The 25,844-nt window shown below is 35.8% G+C and overlaps 2 protein-coding genes across 2 annotated transcripts; one reads left to right on the forward strand and one right to left on the reverse strand.

Moving 5' to 3' along the window:
• Positions 1–2,615: 2,615 nt before the first annotated feature.
• LOC121375485 (N-glycosidase Npun_R5314-like) lies at positions 2,616–6,620 on the reverse strand. The gene is made up of 3 exons (XM_041502960.1): positions 6,116–6,620; positions 3,683–3,834; positions 2,616–2,920 (listed from the first exon to the last, which is right to left on the reverse strand). Exons 1-3 carry the CDS (start codon positions 6,282–6,284, stop codon positions 2,705–2,707), a joined length of 537 nt encoding a protein of 178 aa, XP_041358894.1. The 5' UTR covers positions 6,285–6,620; the 3' UTR covers positions 2,616–2,704.
• Positions 6,621–8,494: 1,874 nt separating this feature from the next.
• LOC121375522 (nuclear inhibitor of protein phosphatase 1-like) lies at positions 8,495–24,017 on the forward strand. The gene is made up of 7 exons (XM_041503015.1): positions 8,495–8,668; positions 12,420–12,480; positions 13,419–13,572; positions 14,537–14,751; positions 16,919–17,057; positions 17,486–17,550; positions 19,670–24,017. The coding sequence occupies exons 1-7, from the start codon at positions 8,625–8,627 to the stop codon at positions 20,018–20,020; spliced, it is 1,029 nt and encodes a 342-aa protein (XP_041358949.1). The 5' UTR covers positions 8,495–8,624; the 3' UTR covers positions 20,021–24,017.
• The last annotated feature ends 1,827 nt before the right edge of the window (positions 24,018–25,844 follow it).

Genomic DNA, 25,844 nt, shown 5'->3' on the forward strand with positions numbered 1-25,844 from the left:
AACGTTATAAAAGGCGAAGTGTGATTGGTCAATATTTAAATTATTATTTACAGACGAAATGTTACCTGGACATTGGGGACTACGCAGTGTTGTTAGCAATCCAATTAAAATTAGTTCTACTGGTCTAAATAAGGCATTCGTAATTCACATGAAACATATCGTATACCCTCAGGATAATTCGGAATGTTTTCAAATTATTTTTAAATCACTGGCAGGATTCTGCAAGTAAGGTTTTGATTGGTGGACATGAGCTCCAACTGGCTGGTGTTAGATCCACATGTAATAGTGGAGCTAATTTTAATTAGATTGATTAATCACTGTGGAACATTGTTTCTGTCATCTTTTTCATTCTGTTGATCATACAGTTGTTATTGTTTTGTTTTTAGTCATTTTTATTGTTTGAATTTGCGATTTACTGATAAAAAAACACGTCATCTTTCAAATTTCACTTCTGACCCCAATCGTCCTTCAAGATCTTTGGTGGTCATAAAATCTACTGTAATACAGAACTACCGGTTGTAATGTTTGCCAAATTAATTCACTATTATTATATAACAATTCCCCACAGCTAATATACCTTACAATTTTGGCAATTGTAAATTCTTATTAGAGTTCTCCTACTTTTTTTAAGAGTATGTATGTATGTATGTATGTATGTATGTATGTGTGTATATATATACGCCAGTGCAGTTATACTGGTGTAAACTATTATTTTTCTCCCCTGTAAATAAGGTCCGGCTATAATTGCATCTACAGTTTGTGCACTCTTACAATTTAAGTCTGGATGCACCTCAGTGGTAGAGCTCTCGCCTGATATATCAATCGTCATCGGTGGACTCAACCACAGACTCACGATTGGTATATCAAATGTAGTGGTATGCACTGTCCTGTCTGTGTGTAAGTGCACTTATATATATTCGATAACTGGAATACAATGGACAAATGAAAATTGTTTTATTCACCACAACACAAAATAAAATTATTTAACAAATAAGAAAGCTACCTTCATTTTCCGACGAGTGTATAGCACATACATTGTGTATAAAGAGAACCTAGTAATTGGTATATAACTATATATTGAATAAAGTTAAAACTCATGTCAAAAGATTTTAAGTTTTAACTAATTGTCATCAAATTCCATAGGATAAGATTAGTGTCCTTTTTATACAGGTAACAACTAACAGTACAGCCAGGGTAAAACAATCTCCGTGATTACATTATGGATTACTAGTAAGAATTCAGGTGAAACTGCGGACCATAGCTGTTCTAGCATGTTGTCTGCATCGCTATATTAAAGATATTTAATCTGAACAAGTTCATAGTAATTTCTTAAGAAACGTTTTTTTAAATTAATTACATTGAATTTGTTTTTAATGATCTGCAAGTTGGTATAGGTTTAAAACGTAAGATATTTTCATGTAAAGTTTATTCATTATAGTAATAAGCGAATTCATCAGTTCCCTTTTGGCACACACTGACTATATACATGTATATCCCGTAATGAAAGTGACGTAGGGTGAAGCTCTGTGATAGGAAGGAAGAAAGAAAATATTTTATTTAACGACGCACTCAACACATTTTATTACGGTTATATGGAGTCAGACATATGGTTAAGGACCACACATATTGAGAGAGGAAATCCGCTGTCGCTACTTCATGGACTACTCTTTTCGATTAGCAGCAAGGGATCTTTTATATGCACCATCCCAGGTGATAGAGCGCTTGATCTCGAGGGTTCTCGTTCCAGCCAGGGGGTGGGACGTAGCTCAGTGGTACAGCATTCGCCTGATGCGCGATCGATCTAGGATCGATCCCCGTCGGTGGGCCCATTGGGCTATTTCACGCTCCAGCCAGTGCTCCACAACTGGTGTAACAAAGGCCGTGGTATGTACTATCCTGTCTATGGGATGGTGCATATAAAAGATCCCATGCTGCTAATCGGAAAAAGTAGCCCATAAAGTGGCGACAGCAGTTTTCCTCTCAATATTTGTTTGGTCCTTGATCATATGTCCGACCCCATATAACCGTAAATAAAATGTGTTGAGGGCGTCATTAAATAAAAAATGTCCTACCTTCCTTCGTTCCAGCCAGTACACCATGACTGGTATATCAAAGGCTGTGGTATGTGCTATCCTGTCTGTGGAATGGTGCATATAAAAGATACCTCGCTACTAATGGAACAATATAGCGGGTTTCCTCTCTAAGACTATATGTCAAAATTACCAAATATTTGACATCCAATAACCAATGATTAATAAATCAATGAGCTCTAGTGGTGTCGCTAAACAAAACAAACACATTTTTGGTCCCGATGGTTCATCAAAGACTGTGGTATTTACTGTGATGTCTGGAAAACGCACATCAAAGATTCCTTGTTCTTTTCTTGTCTGTAGGAAAGCACGTATGCGACAGCAAGTTTCTTCCTGCTTCCTTGACCAAGTGTCGAAGTAACCACAATCATGTAACACTGTTAGACACCAAATAGTCAGTTTTAATCAAAATGTGCCGAGGTGTCGTTCAACAAATAGACTCCTCCTTTTCTTTCCTATGGGGGATAACCTCCACGTTTTCAACAGTATACATGTAGTACATTAGTCACAAAGATCTTGAAGTCGAAATTTTTAAATCGGTGTCTTTATTTATAAAATTAATGTACCTAACTATTTACTACTTTTTACACAACTACAGAAGAGTGTATTGTATATTATGTTTTCAGTCCCTCTTCCTCCATCATGTCGTTTCTCACTTCCGTTAAGACGTAACCTAGGAGATTCTGCCCTCGCCACGTGGCTTCATCCCACGCGTTGGGGTGGTCCGCGGCATAACCGATCCCCCAGATCGTATCCACTGGACTGGCCTCAACCAGAGTTTTAGGAAACGTGTCGAAGAGGATTTTCTTTAGGTTTGGGTTCTGCGAAAACTGGAAGGACAAAAACAAATGTTACAGATATTTGTGCAAAGGAAATATAAAATAAATGAATCAAATGAGTACATGTTTTAATTATTATGCATGTATATATTTGTACGTGTCTGCGTGGTTGTGTGTGTGTGTGTGTGTGTGTGTGTGTGTGTGTGTGTGTGTCTGTGTTGATGTGTGTGTGTGTGTGTGTGTGTGTGCCACTTTCTTGGATCACTTTAGTTAGTAATCTACACCATTTCATCATAGTTATTTCACTGGTAAATTTCCCTAGGACGATAAACGTACAAGACGGGTGGGGGGGGGGGGGTGGAGGAGGGGGCAGGAGGAGGCAACTGCCCGCTAGTGCTGTAGCAAATTTTCAAATGTGGACAAACACTAGGCCTATAGCACTATTCGGGCAAAATGAGCTGGCCTGAAACCTTTTCACCATGTATTTCCATCATTCTACAGTACCCACAATATTAGTTGTAATCCATTACTCGTCTGGCATGAATGCTAAATAGAAAAAAAACGTTGTTATCCAGATTCGGGCATTTTCTTTTAATTCGGGCAAAAATCAGCTCTCCCCCCCCCCCCCCCCCCAAAAAAAAAAAAAAAAAAAACAAGGGAGCCCGTACGCTTATACCTAGGACAAGAACTAAGTATATTTATTCAAGTCACGCTAATGCTTATAAGTTAGCAATATCCAGACGTATAGAAGATGGTCGCTATGAACATTAGCTATATTTGTTTGAGGTTTGTTGGAGTGTGTGGTCTATTCACCTTCAGTCGAGACGCCTCTTTGACAGTCTGCCTGCACGACTTGTCCCACAATTCCTGGTCCCAGTTCTTCACTTTCCGACCTAAAGACTTCTGAACTTTCGGATCTTGGGAGTGGAGGATCTTCATGGCGCTTTCTTGATCTCTGAATAACACTGGACAAATACAAGAGAACGTTTCAATCAAACACGACTGACTACTTACTATTTTTACGTAAACGAATTACTGTATTAAAGAGAGAAAAGGAAAGAGGTAGCAAAGGGTATTAAAGTTGTAATAATTTTTATGTTTATATGATTTTTTCTTATCCAACTACGGATTAATAATATCAATATGCACATACCTGGGTTACCTGGGGTCCAGGTCAAAGATTAACAGGTTAGAACTGTTCTGACCATGGAAGATGAGGTGGGGATCATCGTACATTTCTTTGGTGCCTGCTGGGCGTCTTTCGGGTTTCTTTTATTATATTATTTAACTGTAATTGTGGGTAATGGAAGTGATGGTCCAGTGATCGAGTATAAATTTTTTAATCGGTTGCGCTCTACTGATGTGGTGATCGATTCTAGAAATCCATGATCGATTGTCGCAGAAAATGTTAACTGTAACTGTTCCTACAGCTTCAATTATGGAATTGATGTCAATATTCTGGCGTTTGGATAAGTGTTTATGTGTACGTAAAGAAAACAAATACTGAATAGATGTTAAACATAAAATTACAATTTGCAGTGTATTTCCTGGTGAACACAGCAAGAGGGGCTTAGCTCTAATAATTCAACTATTTCTTAAGTTTATATACTTTTAACCGATTGTATACTCTTCAAAAAAAGTAGGGGAACCTGAAATATTAATGTTAATATCAACTATTAGACCGAACATACGATTTGACCACAGACATCCTAGTAAAGAACGTTCAGGTCTGTTTATCAACACACCAAAACACATTCCAAGGTTTGCACATGTATCACGCAATTGCCCCGTACACGTGCGTGGGGTGTCATTCTCGATTTTGACCATTTCCAGGAAGGTCCATTAATCATTGTGGAACATTATTTCTGTCAACCTTTTTCATTTTGTTGATCATACAATTGTTACTGTTTTGTTTTTAGTCATTTTTATTGTGTTAATTTGCTATTTACTGATAAAAAAACGTCAACTTCAAATTTAACTTCTGACCCCAATCGTCCTTCAAGATCTTTGGTGGTCATAAAACCTACCATAATACTGAACTACCGGTTGTATTGTTTGCCCAATTAATTCACTATTATCATATAACTATTCCCCACAGCTAATATACCTTACACTTTTGGCAATTGTAAATTCTTATTAGAGTTCCCCTACCTTTTTTTAAGAGAATATAATCGAAAGTTGATCGGCTGGCGCTTGATAATTGTGATCTTTCATTTACCATTTATTTACTGTTCGCAACTGACCGGTCTCGGTGGCGTCGTGGCAGGCCATCGGTCTACAGGCTGGTAGGTACTAGGTTCGGATCCCAGTCGAGGCATGGGATTTTTAATCCAAATACCGACTCCAAACCCTGAGTGAGTGCTCCGCAAGGCTCAATGGGTAGGTGTAAACCACTTGCACCGACCAGTGATCCATAACTGGTTAACAACAAAGGTCATGGTTTGTGCTATCCTGCCTGTGGGAAGCGCAAATAAAAGATCCCTTGCTGCTAATCGGAAGAGTAGCCCATGCAGTGGCGACAGCGGGTTTCCTCTCAAAATATGTGTGGTCCTTAACCATATGTCTGATGCCATATAACCGAAAATAAAATGTGTTGGGTGCGTCGTTAAATAAAACATTTCTTTCTTTCTTGTTCGCAACTGGAAATAACAATGGGGAGGAAACGAAAAATAATATCTTTGACAACACCTCAACATATTTTTTAAATTAGGGCTATTTGGTGTAAGATATTGTTAACATAGGAGAGAGAGAGAGAGAGAGAGAGAGAGAGAGAGAGAGAGAGAGAGAGAGAGAGAGAGAGAGAGAGAGAGAGAGAGAGAGAGAGAGAGAGAGAGAGAGAGAGAGAGAGTTTAAAGCTGCTGACGCCCCATACTAATAGGCTACTCCTAACGATAAACGGCAAAGCGTCTATATGTCCTTTCTCGCAGACATGATAGCACATACCACAGCCTTTGAGTTACTAATCGTGGTGCACTAGACGGGGCGGTGAAAAACGAGTATGTAAGAGAGTGATCGCCGATCGAGCTGAATATCATATCTTGATGGACAGACCGACGGAGACAAAACCTATATACCCCCCCCCCCCAAATAGAATGGATACTAACAGTGGCAGATCCAGAAAATCCATTGGGGGGAGGGCAATGACATGTGGCAGATGGCCACAAACTGTCGCAAAATTTTTGGGGGGGGGGGAGTAGCCCCCCTTAGATCAGCCACTCACTGATATAATTATAGGACATCTCTCACCTGCTTTTCTGTGCATCATGTACTGCTCGGCACACATATACGACTGATTGCCGTCTTTAAATTTGGCAGGATACCATTGACTGAAGGGGGATTCTTCCTTCCAGAAATACTCATACTTTGTCTTTGCCTCAGCGAGGGAAGTCTTTTTACTGTCAGTTCTGGCTGCCATTTTCACTGGTCTGTTTCAATACTAACGAAACAAAATGTACGCCGTGTATTTCTAAAAGCCACAAATCGGTGTATAAGTATAATAAAATGATGACGTATTTCGCTTTCAGGTGATTGTGAAACACGGAAGTAAATGTAAACAATTGTATCGCGCGTCAACTCTTAATGGTGTTCAGTGTTCACATGTTTCTGTTAATAATTGTAACATTTGAATAAATACTGAATGTGTTTACGTCCAAATGGTTCAATCACGCTTGTATTGGCACAACAAATTAATGTCAATGTGCTTCTCGTTTGAGACATGATAGTAAAGTGTTAACTAATGTTAATAAATACACATTCCGAACATTACCGAAATGTCCCGATTGTTTTCGTCGGTTTTTCAGACTGGACCGATTACGGATTTTTCAATATTATAATCATAATGCATGATATTGGGCGTCTTAAGTTTGTTTTGTTTAACAATGCCACTAGAGATATTAGGCGTCTTAAAAAAAAAAAAATTATAGATATAAAAACTCGATGTGTTCTAGTATTGAGTTCTTTAATTTTGAAATCAGTACTTTGATACCAAAGAAGAATGTGGAAAGACGAATACAAAGAATGGCTGTAGTAAAACAAACGTTGGGTGTTTGGTGTGAAATGTCTTCTGTAAAATGTTACTAGAATCAACTTGGTAGGGGGAGGGGGAGGGGGAGGGGAGGGGAGGGAGGGGAGGGGGCACAAAACAAGCAAACAGAAAAAAACATAGAAAAAAACACAAAAACAAAACAAACAAACAAAAAACAATCCTATATAAATGTGTTATTATTGTTGCTATTTATCAGGTTTAATAAAGTATAGGCCTATATGTGGCAATTATCTGTATATAATGGTATTTTATAATGTTTGTAACATGTTTTCTGTAACTAATTAAATTATTGTTATTTGCAGGTATTCATTGTATGTTATGTTTTTAAAGTTTACTATACCTAATTAATCCAACGTCTCTTTCAGGTAATTCTGTAAATTATTGTGCTCCTACTGACAGTAGCTATATAGTGGGAATTTCACTATTAGCTCAGTTGGTAGAGCGCTGGCTCTCGTACTGAGAGTCTATGGTTCGAATTCCCTCAGTGGAGGTTGATTTTTACCTGTTACATATATATTTCCAGAAAAAGATATATGCATTATATAACATATAATCGCATTACAAAATGTTTGAAGTGTGAATTTCTTAATAATGAAATGTAAATAAATAAATATATAATAAAATACAAAATAAAAGGTGTCAGTGTGTTGAAGGTAAAAGGTAAACTAAGAAATTTGAGAACCGAAATACTTTAAGATGACTTGTGCATCATTCACACGTTAATTTCATATACACAGTGCAGAGCCGTAGCTAGGGGGGGGGGGGGGGGGGGGGGCACAGAACACACAGAGGGTACATAAAAAGCCATATACCCCTCGTGATGCTTCTACAACTTATATTACATATTATTTCTGTCTTTGATTCATTCTTAATTTGTCAATATACTGACAACTGGTTACTTAATTGTACATAGCGTTCTTTTTGTTTTCTTTTTTTTTTCTAAAATCTCTTGGACAGAGAATACTACATCAGTGGCCGTTTGATGTCACTTATCTTACAACGAGGGATGCACCATCCCACAGACAGGAAAGCACATAGCACGGTTGAGGAGCAATGGCTATAACGAAAAATAGCCCAATGGGCCCACCGACCGGAATTGATCCTAGACGGGTTTGGAAGAAAGTTATTTCCGTGCTTATATCCAAGTATGGTTCAAGCACGCTGACCTGGGCACACACAAACAATTATGAAATGTCTGCCCAGGATAGTGATTTGGTGGTTAGTGAGAGAGAAGTAACTGTAGTGGCCTACCCACTGTGTCATATTAAACTCGCTCTGGGTGGGAGCCAGTACCGGGAGGCGAACCCAGTAACTACCAGCCTTTTGTTCCCGGATGGCTAAACCACTGCACCACTGAGGCCCGTTGTCTGTGTTTGGGAAGGGTATTTTATTTGTTAGGGTGAGTGGGTTTTCTTTCTCTCTCTTTTTTTTTGGGGGGGGAGGGGGGGGGGAGCGTGTCTTTTTATTTTTTTAAACCATGCATTTTTGATAGGCTAAATTAGATGTGTGTATGCATTTCAAATTACTTGTATATTGATGTAGGGGGGGGGGGGGCTTTAATAATGATTTGTTTGTTTTTAATGCCCACTCACATCCACAATGTGACTGATAATGCTATTTCAAGTAAAATTCGAACTGAAACTAGTCTAAGGATACAGTTTCTCGCTGAAGTTGCTCCCCTTGGTCCACAAGGTAGCGTAGTTGACAACAATGGCGTCTCGTCCACTTGTAAATAATTTTGAAGTTCCATCATGGTAAATATATTGATGCCTTCTAATGGCTAATGCATATAAAATCACCAGTGCCTCTGTCAGTAATAAATGCAATAGTTGTATGGCATTATTTTGTTTTTAGCTGATTTTATAGCCATACGAATCGGGTATATTTAATTTGCGGCTAAGCAGGTTGTTGGCACAGTTCGAGTTGAATTGTTTACAGCCGGTCGGCAATTGCGATCATACAATGTAACAATACTTTGACAGTCGCTCTTTGAGCTTACTCTTAAAATAGTTAAAATTTACTTGTTTGTATATATTTGTCGATAGCACATGACGTGTAAGGCCATGTGTCGTGAACTAAATGGACTTAACCAGAGGTACTGAGAGTACTGGCTACAAATATAGCATTGACGTCCCAAACTGCGTTCACCTAACGACAAAAACATGAATACGATATTTACTGAAATACTATTTTACATTTTTCAGCAACGATATGTGAAACAAAATAAATTTCAATCAGTTACTGTGAAAAATTGACCGTGGACGTAAAACAAATCCATTCTAGTAAAGAAAAGTGAAGCACCCGCCAGGAAAGTGTGCAACGTTTCTAACTGCGTTCAGGCGCATGCATTAGCAAACAGTATCGTACTGCGCATGTGCGGTTCATCATTTTCCATTTTTAGGGCCACTACATGAAAAATATATGTTTCCTAAATATGCACAGTTGACGAACACTTATAAGTTTTAATATTTTTAAAAAGAAAATATTCAGTTTGTCAAGCATACTGGTCCAGTCTGCATTTTACCAACACTCATCGCAAACTCTTCATGTCAGTACTGATAGGCATTATGTTCATACCAGTGAATAGTTTGTAAAAAAAAAAAATTCTTTAATGAATTGATTCTTAATTAACACAATTTATCCACTCAAAATTATTTACAATTGTTATGAATGGATTATGAATACTATTCACTACAGTAGAAGCACAAAATTGTAGCATTCTTTTTGCAGATTGAATATAATAATTAAAAACAAATTCTAACAACAGGGGACTTAAAAATCTTAAAAATTAAATGATTTGGCCTTGTTGATCTGGCACGTGTGAGATCATGTGACACACACCAAATGTTAATTCATCATCATCCATTTTAAGTCAATTTCTATGAGTCATGTAGACTCAATATCAGTGATTTTAAGGAATAAACCAAAACAACTTTGTAAAATTAATGATTTTAGGTGTTTGTAAAGTTTTGTGTTTAGATACTTACTTGTCTGAACTTTATTGGTGAACAAAAACCTCACAAATGAACGACTAGCAGAAAACAACAAATCGGATGTTGATTGCGTGAACCATTCATGAGAAAACAAACTGAAAAGTTAGGGACATTGACGATATTCAACATCATTCTCAGAATTTGGGATCGTGTTTTAAAAACTTTATTTACATGCATGCCATTTGTATGGCTTTGCCATGACACTAAATGACGCATGTGCCGGATATTTTGTGGTGGGTGGTGGGTCTATAGTCCGTCCCACAGGGAACGCCCTTTTCAGGAGCAGGACAACTCGACCCAAAACAAACTCGTCCCCTACAAACTCGCCTCAGTGGTTGGTCAACTCGCTCCAAACAGTTTGGTCAACTCTCTCCTAAAATATAACCAACTTGCCCCAGTGTTTGGTCAACTCGCCCCCAATCCCATTTGTATATTCACTGTACAATTTATGATTCTAATTCACACAATTCTGATTCCATTGTTTTGATGATGTCTGAATCTGTTTCACATTAGATCAAGTGCATAGACCGGTCCTTTTTTTGTTCAACACATTATTTGTTTAAAGTTACATTCTCTGGTTACCATATTATAACATCATGTACAAATATGAAATACAAGCTCAAATGCACTTTTAAAAGCTCATGTGTGTTCACTATGAATGGAGATCGTCAAAAGTACGCACATGATTCGTCGCCTGTGCCGCCATAGCTCGGAAAAGCACAAACGACAGCCTGTTGTCAGTTTCAGTTAACACGTGCGTTAGACGATTTCAAATTGTAGGGTTCGTCTCAAAAACTTAAAAAGAAATCTTGCGCTGTACGAAGAACGTTCGGTTGAGGATACCGTACTGGAGTCTTTCGTTAAAACCGGTTTGATCTTGACAACATATTATCGACAATCATACCTTCCTATTTCAAAATTAATATTTTATAAAGTGTTAGTAGAACTTTCAACATTTAGTTTGTATACTAGTAACACATTAATCATGTATATATATTTTTTTAAATAAAATATACTAAAGTAGACAATGAACGTTTTCACTTCTTAATTCTACGTGTTAAAATCAACAAATTGAAATAAATATTCTTTCGTTTGGAAAGGGTAAAGTTAGGTGGGGTGTTTAACGACATCAAAGTTGGAGCATATTGATTTAATAATCATCCGACGCCATACAACGGTAAATAAAATGTGTTGAATAAAAAATATCCTATCCTTCCTTCCATCTGCTGTTGGATGTCTAACATTTGGTAATTTTGACATATAATCTTAGAGAGGAATCAGGTGCATGTGCAGGGGGAGGGTATTGGAGGTCGAAACCCGTACTTGCCCATGCTTAAAAAAAAATTGAAATGTATTTTCTGGGGGAACATGGCCCCATATAAACTTCGCTCAACACAGTCTATAACCCCAACTCCGCTGAAATCCCTGCACACACACCTTGGAAAACCGCTACATTTTTTTTAGCAAGGGATTGTTTATATGTACCATCCCACAGGCAGGATATCACATACCATAGTCTTTTATATACCCGCCGATGGGGATCGATCCTAGACTGAACGCGCATTTCCAAAAAATACCCCCTTTTTAGGTCTAAGTAATGAATAAAATAACATATAGTCTTGGGAAATGTTACGTAAATCTAACACAGTACCCTCTTTCTCTACCCCTAGAGCGTTACGTAATTAGTAACACCCCCTTACATGTAATGCGTATGCCAACAGCTGGCCACTGTCAAAATTCCAAGGCAAATTCTCCTACCCACCGGCCCCTGGAAAGGCGTACCATACCTCTATGGATATAAATATGTTTTGGAGATATGAGACGACCCCTCAATCAAGACAGTTAAATTTGTTAAAAAATTGCGAAATCTCACGTGATCTCTTGGGGAATTCAACACTTATGATAAGCCAATGAAAACCGAGATCGGTAGGAGCCCGTCAAAGTGTCCCACTTTCGAAAAACTGGCTTTGTTTTTGACCTGGATAAGCCAGTGTAGTGAAATCAATGTGGAGTGCAGCATCATATATGCACCAAATGTAATTGGATTTTCTGTTTTATATGCTTAAATAATAAAAATATTCCGGATACTGCCGCTTTAAAACAAATTTTAAAATTTGGGCTACTCAAACATTCCACAGGCGAGTCAAAGTGCTGACATGACTCAAACGAATGGCAAGTAAAAAAAATCCAAAGTGCACACCCTGCACAATGGAATGTGCGTATATGTGTCATTAAAAACTAAGTCATGAAAGTCATGAAATTTAAATTAGTGTATTTTGATGATTAGAAATTACAATATTGTACAAAATGACTTCTCATCACAGTGGTATTAATTGACTCGAGAGTAGTGTGAAATGAGTCATTTGTGACTTCATATAATGGTACAAATTGACTTCACAGTGTTGTAATTTTTAAAATAGTACTATCCAGTTCCCGTATGCTGTGCTGTTCAGTCCCCTTGTGTTGTGAGAGATTGTTTTATTTTGTTATTTAATGTTTGATTTTGTTACAGGGCAGGCAAACCACCACCTGGTCTTCATTTGGATGTCATGAAAGATGGCAAAATGGTTCAGGTTTGTTGATCAGATGATGGATTTTATCATATCATTAGGTCACAGTTCATATCACTAGGTCATGTATTTTAGATTTCAGTACGTATCTTTTACTTTAAAAAAAAGAGTAAAGTTTGTTTTATTTAATGACACCACTAGAGCACATTGATTTTTTATCTTATGATCGGCTATTGGATGTCAAACATATGGTCATTCTGACACTGTTTTTTTAGAGGAAACCCGCTGTCTGCACATAGGCTACTCTTTTACAATAGGCGGCAAGGGATCTTTTATTTGCGCTTCCCACAGGCAGGATAGCACAAACCATGGCCTTTGTTGAACCAGTTATGGATCACTGGTCGGTGCAAGTGGTTTACACCTACCCATTGAGCCTTGCGGAGCACTCACTCAGGGTTTGGAGTCGGTATTTGGATTAAAAATCCCATGCCTCGACTGGGATCCGAACCCAGTACCTACCAACCTGTAGTCCGATGGCTTAACCACTGCACCAACGAGGCAGGTTTTTTTTTTTTACTTTTTAGGAGCCATCTCCAATGTTATCTGCTGTTTTGTAAATATTTAGCATACATGCATACAACAGCACACAGAAACACACACACACACACATGCATAAACACACACACACACACACACACATGTATAAACACACACACATAAACACACACACATACATAAACACACACACGCACAAACACAAACACACATACAGGTTATTCATATATATTTGTGTATTTTGCCTTACTTTGTTAAAACTAACAGTTATAATACATTTGTAAGTGTCATTGACTATGATTAACAAAAAAAATTTACTGACATTTTAAGGCTTTTTGTCTTGCAAATCTATTTTAGTTTTTAAAAATGGATAATTGGTAAGATTTATCTTATTTTTTTAGATTGAATGTGACAGATATTTAGCTGTCATCTTGTTTATTTTTCAGAAACTAATGATTGATGAGAAGAAGTGTTATTTTTTCGGAAGAAACAAACAGCTTTGTGACTTTTGTATTGACCATGCTTCCTGTTCACGTGTCCATTCCGCCCTAATGTGGCACAAACGACTTTCTCGCCCTTTTCTTATGGATCTTGGCAGCAGTGAGTTACACATCGTTTTTCATTCCATAGATTTTATACAATGTTACTGTGTGTGTCTTAGAGATTTTAAATTTTTTTCTATTAGGGTTTAAGTTATTTTAAAAATTGCAATGCATATTGCCAGGGTTGAACAAATCCACAAATCATCGGTCCCGACTAGTGAATGTTTGATTTGCACTAGTGGAAATGATCAACTAGATCACTTATACATAGGGCACTAGCTAAAGCTTCCATGAGGGCTACTGACATTTTAAACATCTGTCAAACACTAAAATTGATCCCTTTTGCACTAAGAAGTTAAAGAAACATTTTGTAAATTAAATTCTGATTTATATTGCTGATCGTATGAAAATATGTAAATTCATCTGTGTATACTTACAGGCTGGACTTAGCCCAGTGGTAAAGCACTCGCCTGATGCCCAGTCAGTCTAGAATCGATTGGGCTGTTTCTTCTTCCACCCAGTGCACCACAACTGGTATATCAACGGCTGTGGTATGTGCTGTCTGTGGAATAGTGCATATAAAAGATCCCTTGCTATGAATGGAAAAATGTAGCATGTTTCCTCTCTAACACTATGTGTCAGAATTACCAAATGTTTGACATCCAATAAATCAATGCTGGGAACATTTTGTTTTCAAAATCTTGATTTGCAATATTTCTAGTCAATTGAAAATTGATTAGCATCTACTGTTTAATGTTTTAAAATTGTGCAGCAATCTCTGAATTTACGTAGCAAATCACGACGCGATACTGAACAAAATGTTTCCTGCATTGTGCTCTATCTTTAAGATGTCACTTTGATTAGTGTTCAGTATTCCCAATTATTTGGATTATTACTGTTGTTATACTGATCATAACTTGTCAAACAGATATGATTTTTTATAATAACTAGACTATTATATTTATTAATAATTCCCATTTTAAAAATATTATTCACTGTTCTTTGGTCAACTTATTTTTTAGCACATGGGACATATCTCGGTCAAATACGATTAGAAAAAAAGAAACCGCAGAATGTTCCAATTGACAGTGAAATACATTTTGGTGCATCTACACGAATATACATAATCCGAGAGAGGCCACAACCTCTTGCAAGTCAGCCACTGGAAGACGGCAAACGGGTGGAGGAGCATGATGTTAGCTTGTTGGGTTTACCCGAGTCCGAAACTGAACTGGATGTAAGTTGTGAGAATTCTTACATAGCTGCATCAATGGGTAATATGAGTACAGTGACCAACTAGTGTTACCTCGCATATTGTTAGTAACAAAATACCAGTGATTTATATGTGTATGTTGATTTCAGTGTTGATTATATTTTGAAAATGATTTGTTTATTGTGGAATGGTATAAGTGTAAAATTAAAATTCAGGTCAGATTTTGTAGTGCTAAAAATATCTGTATGCAGATATTAAAGGGACATTCCTGAGTTAGCTGCAGAGTTCGACAAATCCGCTAGCCCGACTCCCGTGGCTAGTGGTTTTTAAGTTCGGGCTAGTGAGAAACGCAAAACCACTAGCCCGCAGTGCTACTGGTTTCCACCCCCCTCCTTATCGCTCGATCGTGGGTGTGTTTTTTCTTTTTCTCTCGGTTGAAATTTCGTTTAATAAATTTGATTGTGACGTTTGTCATCGAATAATATCAACAACGCAATCAGTATTTAATAATAATCCACTTGAACTCGGTCTGCAAACTGCAGTAACATGCTATCTCTACATCGCCAGTTACAGCATGCATTGTTTACTTTTCCTTTTCAAATTTCTGGCACAGGAAATAAGTCTAATGACATGCGTGTTTTGATTGGTTGGACACGTCATGTGGTAGTTAATCTCGCACATATGTTTTAGGCTAAGAACTTGGAAATCACCAATCGCGACGACAGGTTAATCTCAATCAAGTAAACCCCAGTCATGCTTTGAATTTCAGTGTTTGTTTTATTTACCTATTGTTTTCTAATATAACACTTCGCTGACAACAGTTTACTTTAATGGTAACCGCACATGCAATGACTCTGCTTGGCCTATTAACGTGTAGCGGTCTGGATAAGATAATGCGTCACAGCTGCCGATACAAGATGATACCTTTTTGGTTCATCAATTAACAACGGATTAGATGTCGCCGTTATATTCTTTTGATATCGGTCTAACACGGGATAATGCCCTGTATTTGAGCAATTGACATCACCGTTCCTGGTGACATAAATAGTAAGGCCCTAAATGTAGGGCCCTACCGAATACACTGAAACATCTATTACCGTGTGTCACACTGTCGTACCCTTATTTAAATTTAATTATTTTGATAGTGGTTTTAGATAGCAACCATGAGTTTGTTCAATTATTTTGTCCCCAGGGGGAGAACAAAAGCGAAAACGTAACAATGACGATGGATCACACTTGACAAAAAACTAAACATACAACACGACAAAAAACTGAAAGTTACAACATGATTTAAGTGTTTGTTTTTCTTTTACTGTTATACTCGTAAATGTGTAATGTTACAACACTTATATAAAAATCCAGTTATAATTGATCAGGAATTTGGGCTAGTGCTTTATCTTGGTGGGCTAGTGGTTTTCACAAACCCACTAGCCCTGTGGCTAGTGACTTTTCAAAATATTTGTCATACTCTGGTTAGCTGTATTATAAGATGTTTCCGTCTTATAAAATATTTCTACGATTAAATTTACATATTAAATATATTTTCTTGTTTTGCATATCAGTGTCGGTATATTCAATGTGTTTTTGGTCGTCTTAATATTTTGTAAGAAGCCCAAACTGGATTTTATCTTCAAATAATTTCGTACGAACGAAAAAAAAATATTTTGGGAAATAAAATGAAATTTAACCTGGTACAAATATTAGAATGATCAGAAACATGTTTAATATACAGCAAGTAATATTTTATGCAGAAAAAATATATTTGATATGTAATTACAATCGCTAAAAAGTCTCTGTTAGTCGGTAACATCTTAAAAATTGCAGCAAATTCAGGAATGTCCCTTTAATGTTATACAGTACTGTTTGATGGCATTATTAATATTGATTACCAATTTTTTAAGCACATTATATTTTTATAAAGTACATTCAGAGATGTGATTTTTAGTATTTTATCTTATTAACTTTTCTTTAGAAATATTTTCACAAAATAAATTATATTTTATCTGCAATTCTTGAAAATTACCTTTAGTTGAGCATGTTTTAGCATTTTCAGCTTTCAAAAGATCATTTCAGTTTTTATTTTTAAATGGGCGTCATATGCCAGCACATTTGCTTCTTTTTAACAACTGCAGTGTATTTGGTTACTTGTGAGTATGTATGTTAATTGTTTTTGTATTTGTGTTTTTTTTAGAATCTGACAGAGTTTAACACTGCACATAATCGGCGGATTGCATCGTTAGTTGAAGTGACTGACGTCCCGAACCCTCTCAAACGAAAACACAAATCTGTCAGTGTAAGCTTCTTTGAAGAAGATGAAATAATCAATCCAGGTAATATATCCAGTGTTGTACAGGTATTTTATATAAGAATTGTTTGTCATTTTTTGTTAATTTACCTATGTATAACAGTCACAAATGGTATAAAATTGATAAATTCACACAATATTGTATCCCACTGATGAGGTGAGAATACAAATATAAAATAAAGTTCAAGTTTGTTTTGTTTAAAGACACCAGTAGAGCACATTGATTACTTAATCGTTAGCTATTTGATGTCGGGCATTAGTAATTCTGACACTGAGTCTTCAGAGGAAACCAGCTTCATTTTTCCATTAGCCACGAGATCTTTTGTATGCACTTTCCCACAAACAGGACAGCACATAACATGGCCTTCCTTATACCAGTAATTATAGAACACTTACAGTGATAGATTGATAGATTTATAGACTATTCATGAATGATTTGTTTGTGGTTTACAGAGGATATCGATCCAACAGTTGGCCGATTCAGAAACCTTGTCACCACAATGGTTATTCCAAAGAAGGTGAGAGTTGTCCTCATTCTGTCATCTGCAACACTCAAGAGTAAAATATCGAGGCTAAAGTTACAAAGCCTGTTTTTGTCTTTCATGTGTGTAGCTACATGTATTTACAATGTTTAAACCCATGTGTTTAAGACAAACAGGCTTCGTAAATTTAGGCCAGAACATTTAGTATTTGATGATCAGGGTTCACACGCATCCTGGAAAATCCTGAAAAATGCTTAAATTTTATTTTCATCCTGGAAAGTGCTTAAAACTCCTGGAAAAATTAGTTAACCTATTGAAAAGTCCTCAAATTATTTTATTTTTTCTTCATTAATAATAATTATTTGGAAAATATATTTATAAATAATTGTGTCTGGTTTCAAACAATATCCTTCACGCAGCGGTAATTATAAGAGGTCGACTGCCATTGGTCAGCTGTTAAAATATATGCACAGTGAGAAGGCATGGACAGAAATGAACACAGCTCGTGATTGGTTGAATAAATTATGTAACTGTCAGCAGTCTTGTTTCTGATGTGAGTTCAAAACTATTGTCAAAGATAAATAATTCAGTAGATAGCTGTAGCCAGCGCCTTCAACAAAACAAATACTCCTAAGGCTTATATCTGCTATACTTCTGTGCAGCGAGACTCATGTAAAAGTTGAGAACTTGTAGTTGAGACATGTTCTTTTGATCTCCATTGAAGTCTTAGATGACTGAATACACATCAAGACGGTATCCACATATCAATGCGTGTTATCCACACGTCCAGGCAAGTCAACGAAGAGACCAATTAACTAAATAAACAATCATTTTATTGTTAGTTTTGATTGTTTGTGAAATAAAATGGTGGTAACAAGTCCACTTCAGAGTTTATTTTTGTGCTATCAATAAATAATGTGATTGACATTTAGTTACTCATTGAAACGGGTATTATTCCGGTAAATTTCATATTTGAAACATGATGTCACTAATGAGTTGAAAATAATTATTAATGAAAGTGAAACATGTTTATATGATTTATGTAATTTTATCACTAGGTACTTTACAAAAACCACAAATAAATGATGATTTAAAGTACATGTACCTGTACTCTGTAAGCACTGACCTATAAATGTAATACAGTAAATGTATTCATTATGGTTTAGACGTTTTTTGACGGATATTTTTTTTTTTGTATTTTTTGTGGGGGGTGGGAAGGATATTAAATCTGGATAATATTGGTATTTAAATATTAATATTTTTGTTTCTTCATAGGTTTGGGTAGAAGAGTGTTGTTTTTTAATTTAAAAAATCTGGATAATATAAATTAAACATAAAATTTATTTATTTATTTTTATATAACGACACCCCAGTATATTGTTTATTTATTTATTGCTTATTTGTAAGGGAATTACAAGGCTTTTTAAAAAAAAATACTTTGATAGATTATTATTCTATCAGGGTTTTAGATCTCATTAATTTGGGCATAACTGGGTTTTTTCATCTGTTCTGAGCACTCTTAGGTCTTGTTAGTATAGTAATGTTATTAACAGCTGGTAACAGATGTTGCTGAAATGCATTTCAAGTTATATCAGTCAAGTTACGTTTAACATTTCAGTGGTATTGAGGTAAAAATATTAAAAGTCCTGGGAAATAAACCAAAATAGTGCTTAAAAGTCCTGGAAAATGAAAATGTTCGAAGTGTATGAACCCTGGATGATGTTGTCATTATATGCCTTGTACTTGAAACTCAATGACATCATTTTATATCTTACTTGCACACATAACATAAGCTTGGAGAATTTTTTCTTTAAGTCAAAACAGGGCTAATATTTGATTAGAAATCAAGATATAATTTGCATGAAATTGTAGTTAGCTTTGTTTCTGGCATCTGTTTACAAGATTTGTTTTCTGTAACATTTTGATGACTTCAGATGAACTTGCAATTTATTTTTGTTGGTGTATTTAATTAAATATTCTACTATGTTTTATACTTTTGGTGAGGAATTAATTGTTGTTGCTTTTTTAAAATCTGTAATGAACCACCACATATTGTTAGTCAGAAAAGAAAATTATGATTATCATGTGATTTAAAATATATATATTTTGAGTAAGAACTTCAAGGGACTTAATGATATTTTCATTTTTATTACAGAAAGCAAAACTAGACATTGGGTCTCAGCAGGCCGGAAGCATAACAGACACAATAACAAAACGTTTACAGAACTTTTCGTACGGAACACACCTGTATGGAGATCTACCTGCGGCAGGTGTGGCTGGTACGTCAGCACTTGGAAGTACATACAGCATTGCCGCAAAACTCGGACTGCCTGTGCCAAACCTGGCTCCAGATCTCGAGCACGAGGCGGCTCCACCTCCTTTGGAAAAGCCTCAAATCATTGGATTCACGCCAGAAGAACCTTCCAAAGAACCGAAAAAGAAGAAATATGCAAAGGAAGCCTGGCCTGGGAAAAAACCAACACATTCACACAATCTCCTTGTATAGCATTCATAACATTTTTGGTTCTTGTTATCAACAGACATGGGACGAGAATTAAAAATGGTTCGTTTTTAATCCATATGTCATTTGGATCATTTTATTCATTCATGTGGTTAGAATGTGTTTTGGTATCTTGTTGGAGAGAGTGTTGCATCACCAGGTTACATGTGACAAATTCTGTGGTTTGACTGAAGTTACAGAGTCATCCTTACCTATGTGACGGACTAGGATGGATGTCTGTGTTAAATTTGAATGATCATCATCGACATCTCTTGTCCCGTATAGACTCCAGACAGCCCTGGTTGTCAAACAGTATGGACTGCACTGATGTCCAGCGACTACATGAGGAATAATGGTTGCATTTGTTTTCACTGATTAAGGAAGCAACACCAAAGACCAGTTGTTAGTTTGTCTCATCAGTTTACCATTTCAACAGCAGTCCGATTTTGAAGATAATATTGTTTACAGTTGTCTCCAAGAATATATTGCGTTATTTGAAATCTAAATATTTTATAGATAACTTTTGAGCTGTGACACATTACAAAAACATGTATTTTAGCATGCAGCTCTTAAACTAAATTTATTATTATTATGAAAAAAAAAATAGATTGTTAGATACATTCTGTAATCGGACAGACAAAATTATGTGTTTATTGCTAGATATACACTTGTATCATTTCAAACATAAGAACTTGTATTTAAATTTAGTTTTCATTAATGACTTGGTGTGAAATATTTTCATTAAAAATGATAGTACGGTGAGTAAATTATAGAAAACTGTGAATCCATATTAAATTAGTGGTTGACACATTTTAGTACAATTATACTGACAGAATAAACTGACTTGACACCATTACTGTCACTTTCGTTATACAGTGCAACCTGTCTAAATGGAACCCTGAACAAACCAGAATCCTGTCAAAACCGGCCAAGTTTCATAGTCTCAAATTTTCTAAATTGTAAAATGCGACTTGTAAACCCTGGATCCTGTCTAAATGTGATAAATATTAGGTCCCCGGTGAGATCCGGTTTCACTGTATCTTCATTTCCTTCCACAGATATATCTACTTACGGTTCACACACACTGTCCTGGGCACACACCTCGGCTATCTGTGTTTTCTGTGGGGGGCAGGTTACGGTCACCGAGAGAAAAGTCTTACGTACTGGCCTTGAACCTCCCCACTGATCCGGTGATACTGGCTCTCTGGGTGGGAGCTGGTGCCAGCATGCAACCTCATAACTTGCCAGCCTTACAACTGAATGCTGAATCATTATTGCAGTACTGGCAGAGTCTAGGAAAACACTGTCTGGTATCCCCACCTAGCCTGTACTTAGCATAATTGTTTTCTAATCAAGTTGGTTGACATATTGATGTTGCTGAATGCTGTACATATTGTTATTTTGTCTAAAATCGAAGACTGTCATCAAATAATATTGGTTTGCTGTAATCTGGCCAAACAGCAAGTGGATCAGTGTAGGCAGTTGATTTGTTTTATTTGAGACAAATATAGGGGAAATTGAAGGAAAAAATTATGACTTAAAACTTTTTTTACTTCGGGAAGTATCTATCAAAACGATTTGTGAAATTTGGTACTACAGGTATGTTCATGTGAAGATGGATCACGGTTGTCAGCAGTCATGTATTTCATTTAACAAAATGACTTGCCAAGTTTATTGGTGGAATTTTATTACATGTATTTAAAATAACAAATTGTATTTCTGAACAAAGAATTAATTTTAATTGCATATTGTTATACACTGGTGTTGAATAATTATTATTTGAAGTTCTGGGTTAGATCTTAAAAACATTTTGTTTTCAAAAACCTGACGACCCAGAAAAAGGCCAACCATACTTGCATTTTCAATTTTTATTTTAATGACCGGGTAATATATAAGTGAAAAGAGTTATTACGTAAATAATGTTTTTAACTGAAGGTAGTAAAAAAAGAAAGAATTTGACCATCTCTTCCTAATTTTATTCAGCTACTTCCCAGAAACAATTTCTTTTTTAGGCCTTATGGTTTACTGTATGTAATGTGAACCTTACACATTTATGTATGTTATAGAAACTTTTAAATTAAAAATTATGTATGCTATAATTTACATTTGAAACCTTCTTTGCATATAGAGAGTATATTATGTTGAGTATGTTTTCCCGTTACTTTTAAAATTGGCAAATGAATAGTTTTTATCTTCTCACCACTAACAAGTGTGTGATATTAAGTTTGTTCAATAATCTGTATGTGACAGTTTGCATGATCATGAATTTGGGGCTTTTGGGTCAGTTTTTACATGTTAACTAATGTTTAGTACTTAAGTTGACACGTGTCTGTATAATATAATATATATATTTAATGATGGAAGTTGTACTTCAGACTCCCTATTCATAAACATACGTAATGCTAGGATAACACTGTCAACTGGCACAATTAAGTTGACCAACTCGGCGGTTGCGTTGTAATTTCCCCAACTGCCAACTTATGGGTGCGCTAATCATCGTAGAAGTCGTTTACAGTTGTAACGAAAAATCAAACTCATACTACCAACTGGACAGTCATAGAAGTCATGAGAACAGAAAGTTGGCCGACTTGTGCTGGCAGTTGGTAGTCTAACACTAGCGTGATATTTATCTACATACTTTAGCTATGTTGTTGGTATCAAACATTGACTTAAATATGTTTGAGTACAGAGCCAGAGTATTAGATACGACCATAGACATTGATTTAAGAATTACTAGTCTAAAAAAACGGCAGTCCTGTTGTTACTCATAGTTTTTTGTACACTATTCTGTTGGTTAATTCAAAAGTTTGAAAACAAATTTTAAAAGAGATGATATTATTATAATAAAACGGGTAAAAACTTTTTTCATCTCATTCTGTAATCATTGTTGTGACTAGTATATACCATATTTTACTATGTACACTAGTCATTAAATATAGTCATCGTAGATCCCAAAGCAGTTATTTCATAGCAGTAATTTATCACGTCTTCTTTGGCTAAATTCAAGTACCAGTAAATATTTTCTAAAGAAAGTATTTAAAGATTGCCTTATTTACAGGCTGTCCAGCGATCCTACTTTTTTGTTTCAAAATGTTGTGAATTGCTGTTAAAGTGTACATATTGCTTGTGTTATTATCAAAGTCAACACTGACAACAGTTATGGGAATAAAAAAAAATATATAGTTTTTTGCAGCAATATATATACAGTAAAGTACACTTATAACGAAGACGCTTAGAACGAACTACTGCATAGAACGAACTGATCATAAAGTCCTATTTTATCTCCCTATACATTAATAAACAAAATATGCAAATGTGTACAACGAACTACTGCAACAACAAACTAACTATCATATATATAATGTGACTGTTACAAAAGATTCATGTTATTTTGGATAGAAAAGAAAATATAGGTACAAACTGAGCACCACATAAACTATTTTAAAAGTGTTTTCTCAGTAATACCACTTTTTGGATTTAAAACATTTGTGTTCCCAGTATGAGCATGCTTAATGTTGCTACATACTGTTTCTGTCCTACTTTGTATTTATTATATATGTATTGGGTTATGAACTGAATTAAACCTGAGTAAACGTAATTAGCAAGACTTGCTAAAATTTACATCTCTTCATTACCATGCATGTCTATTGGGAAAGATCCAGATTATTCTTACAATCAAATTTACATCACTTTGCTTCTGTCCTTTAACCATGGTGTGAAAATGGAGATTGTAATGGTGAACAAATACTGAATGACACTGTTACTTCCATGTAAGTATCGTTATTATTGTGTGTTATCAAGAAATACATAACAATGTCTTATTGACAAGGCCAATTAATATTGAGGATAACCAAACATTGTAGTTGTAAATTTGTCTTCTCCTCTTCTTTTTTTTTGGTCTGTGGGATGGTGCATATAAAAGATCCCTTGGGAAAATGTAGCGGGTTTCTTTTCTAAGACCATATGTCAAAAATTACCAAATGTTTGACATCCAGTAGCCGATGATTAATTAATCAATGTGCTTTAGTGGTGTTGTTAAACAAAACAAACAATCTTTTTTCTTTTTTTTGGTGTAAATAAATAAGAAATAAAAGAACTAGTACATTTTAGATTTTTTTCTTTTTTTTTCTACAAAGTAAATATTATGTATTTTTAAATTACAGTAATTACAGTTAAGAAAAATGTATTAAAAAATTGACAGTTTCTTTCGCTGTGAATCACTGACGTATCTTTGAACTACAACAAAATGTGTGTGTTATACTTTATGAAGAGGTGAGATAATCTGACAAGTAAATGTCAATAAAATTTTATCAACATGAGAATTGTTTTGTTATGCTGGCTGGTCATTTGGACGGTGTTGCAGGTTTACTAACCGGTCATCCTTACTACTTGCACCGACCAGTGATCCATAAATGGTTCAACAAAGGCCATGGTTTGTGCTATCCTGCCTGTGGGAAGTGCAAATAAAAGATCCCTTGCTGCTAATCGGAAAGAGTAGCCCATGTTGTGGCGACAGCGGGTTTCCTCTCAAACTCTGTGTGGTCCTTAACCATATGTCTGACGCCATATAACCATAAATAAAATGTGTTGAGTGCGTCGTTAAATAAAACATTTCTTTCTTTCTTTTCCTTACTAGTGTCTTAATGCATACAGCAACAGCAAGAATCATAACTGTTCCATGGTTACTCATGTCCAATGCATACAGCAACGGCTAGAATCATGACTGTTCCAGGGTTACTCGTGTCCAATGCAGCAACAGCTAGAATCATAACTGTTCCAGGGTTACTGTGTCCAATGCAGTAACAGCTAAAATCATAACTGTTCCAGGGTTACTCGTGTCCAATGCATACAGCAACAGCTAGAATCATAACTGTTCCAGGGTTACTCGTGTCCAATGCAGCAACAGCTAGAATCATAACTGTTCCAGGGTTACTGTGTCCAATGCAGCAACAGCTAAAATCATAACTGTTCCAGGGTTACTCGTGTCCAATGCATACAGCAACATCTTGAATCATAAATCATTTATAGTTATTAGCGTCTAATGCATAACTCCACACCTAGAACCATGTTTCATGCAGGTACAATAACTAATTTCGAACAGAGGACCTATTATATAACAATAATGTATTTTGCCGATGTTAATAAATAAAACTCCACTTAGTTATACAAAAGTAAAACTAATTACTTGATCAAAAATGGGTCGGAGGGCTTAATCCCTGCCTAAATTTGCGCTTTACTCGTGTTTAATGGATAACACAAAATCTAAAATCATGATGTCTAACTATTGCTGAAATTGTGTCTCATGAACAAAGCAACAGAGAATCATGTCATATGATTGTAAACGGTTTTTTTAGTACATAAAAACATCGATACTTTAACGTTTCATAGCAGTGACTTGTGTCAAGTAAATAAAGCAACATAGGATATTAATATTCCATGTTTATTTATGACTAAAACGTGACGCAGCAACATCTGGCACCATATTGCTACATGCCTATTTGTGTCTAGTGTATAAACCAGCTTGATCTAAATATGCACGTTAACCACCATACTATACTATACCATACCATACATATTGTTCTATGGTTTAAATATGCAACCTCGAGAATTATAACGTTTCATGGTTACATGTGCCTAATGCATAAAGCAACGTATACAATCATAATGACCCAAAGTTACTGGTGTGTAAAATTTGCGTAATGCAGTGTCTGGGTGATCGCATTCCTTTCTTTGGGGGCTCTCTTAGTCTATACGTTTAACTGATTTGTCTGTGGTTCGTTGTGTCTAAAGGTTATATACTGATTTAGCATAGTTGGCAGTTTAAAACAAT

This window comes from Gigantopelta aegis, chromosome 6 (genome assembly GCF_016097555.1).
Source record: "Gigantopelta aegis isolate Gae_Host chromosome 6, Gae_host_genome, whole genome shotgun sequence".
NCBI classification, from domain to species: Eukaryota; Metazoa; Mollusca; class Gastropoda; order Neomphalida; family Peltospiridae; genus Gigantopelta; species Gigantopelta aegis.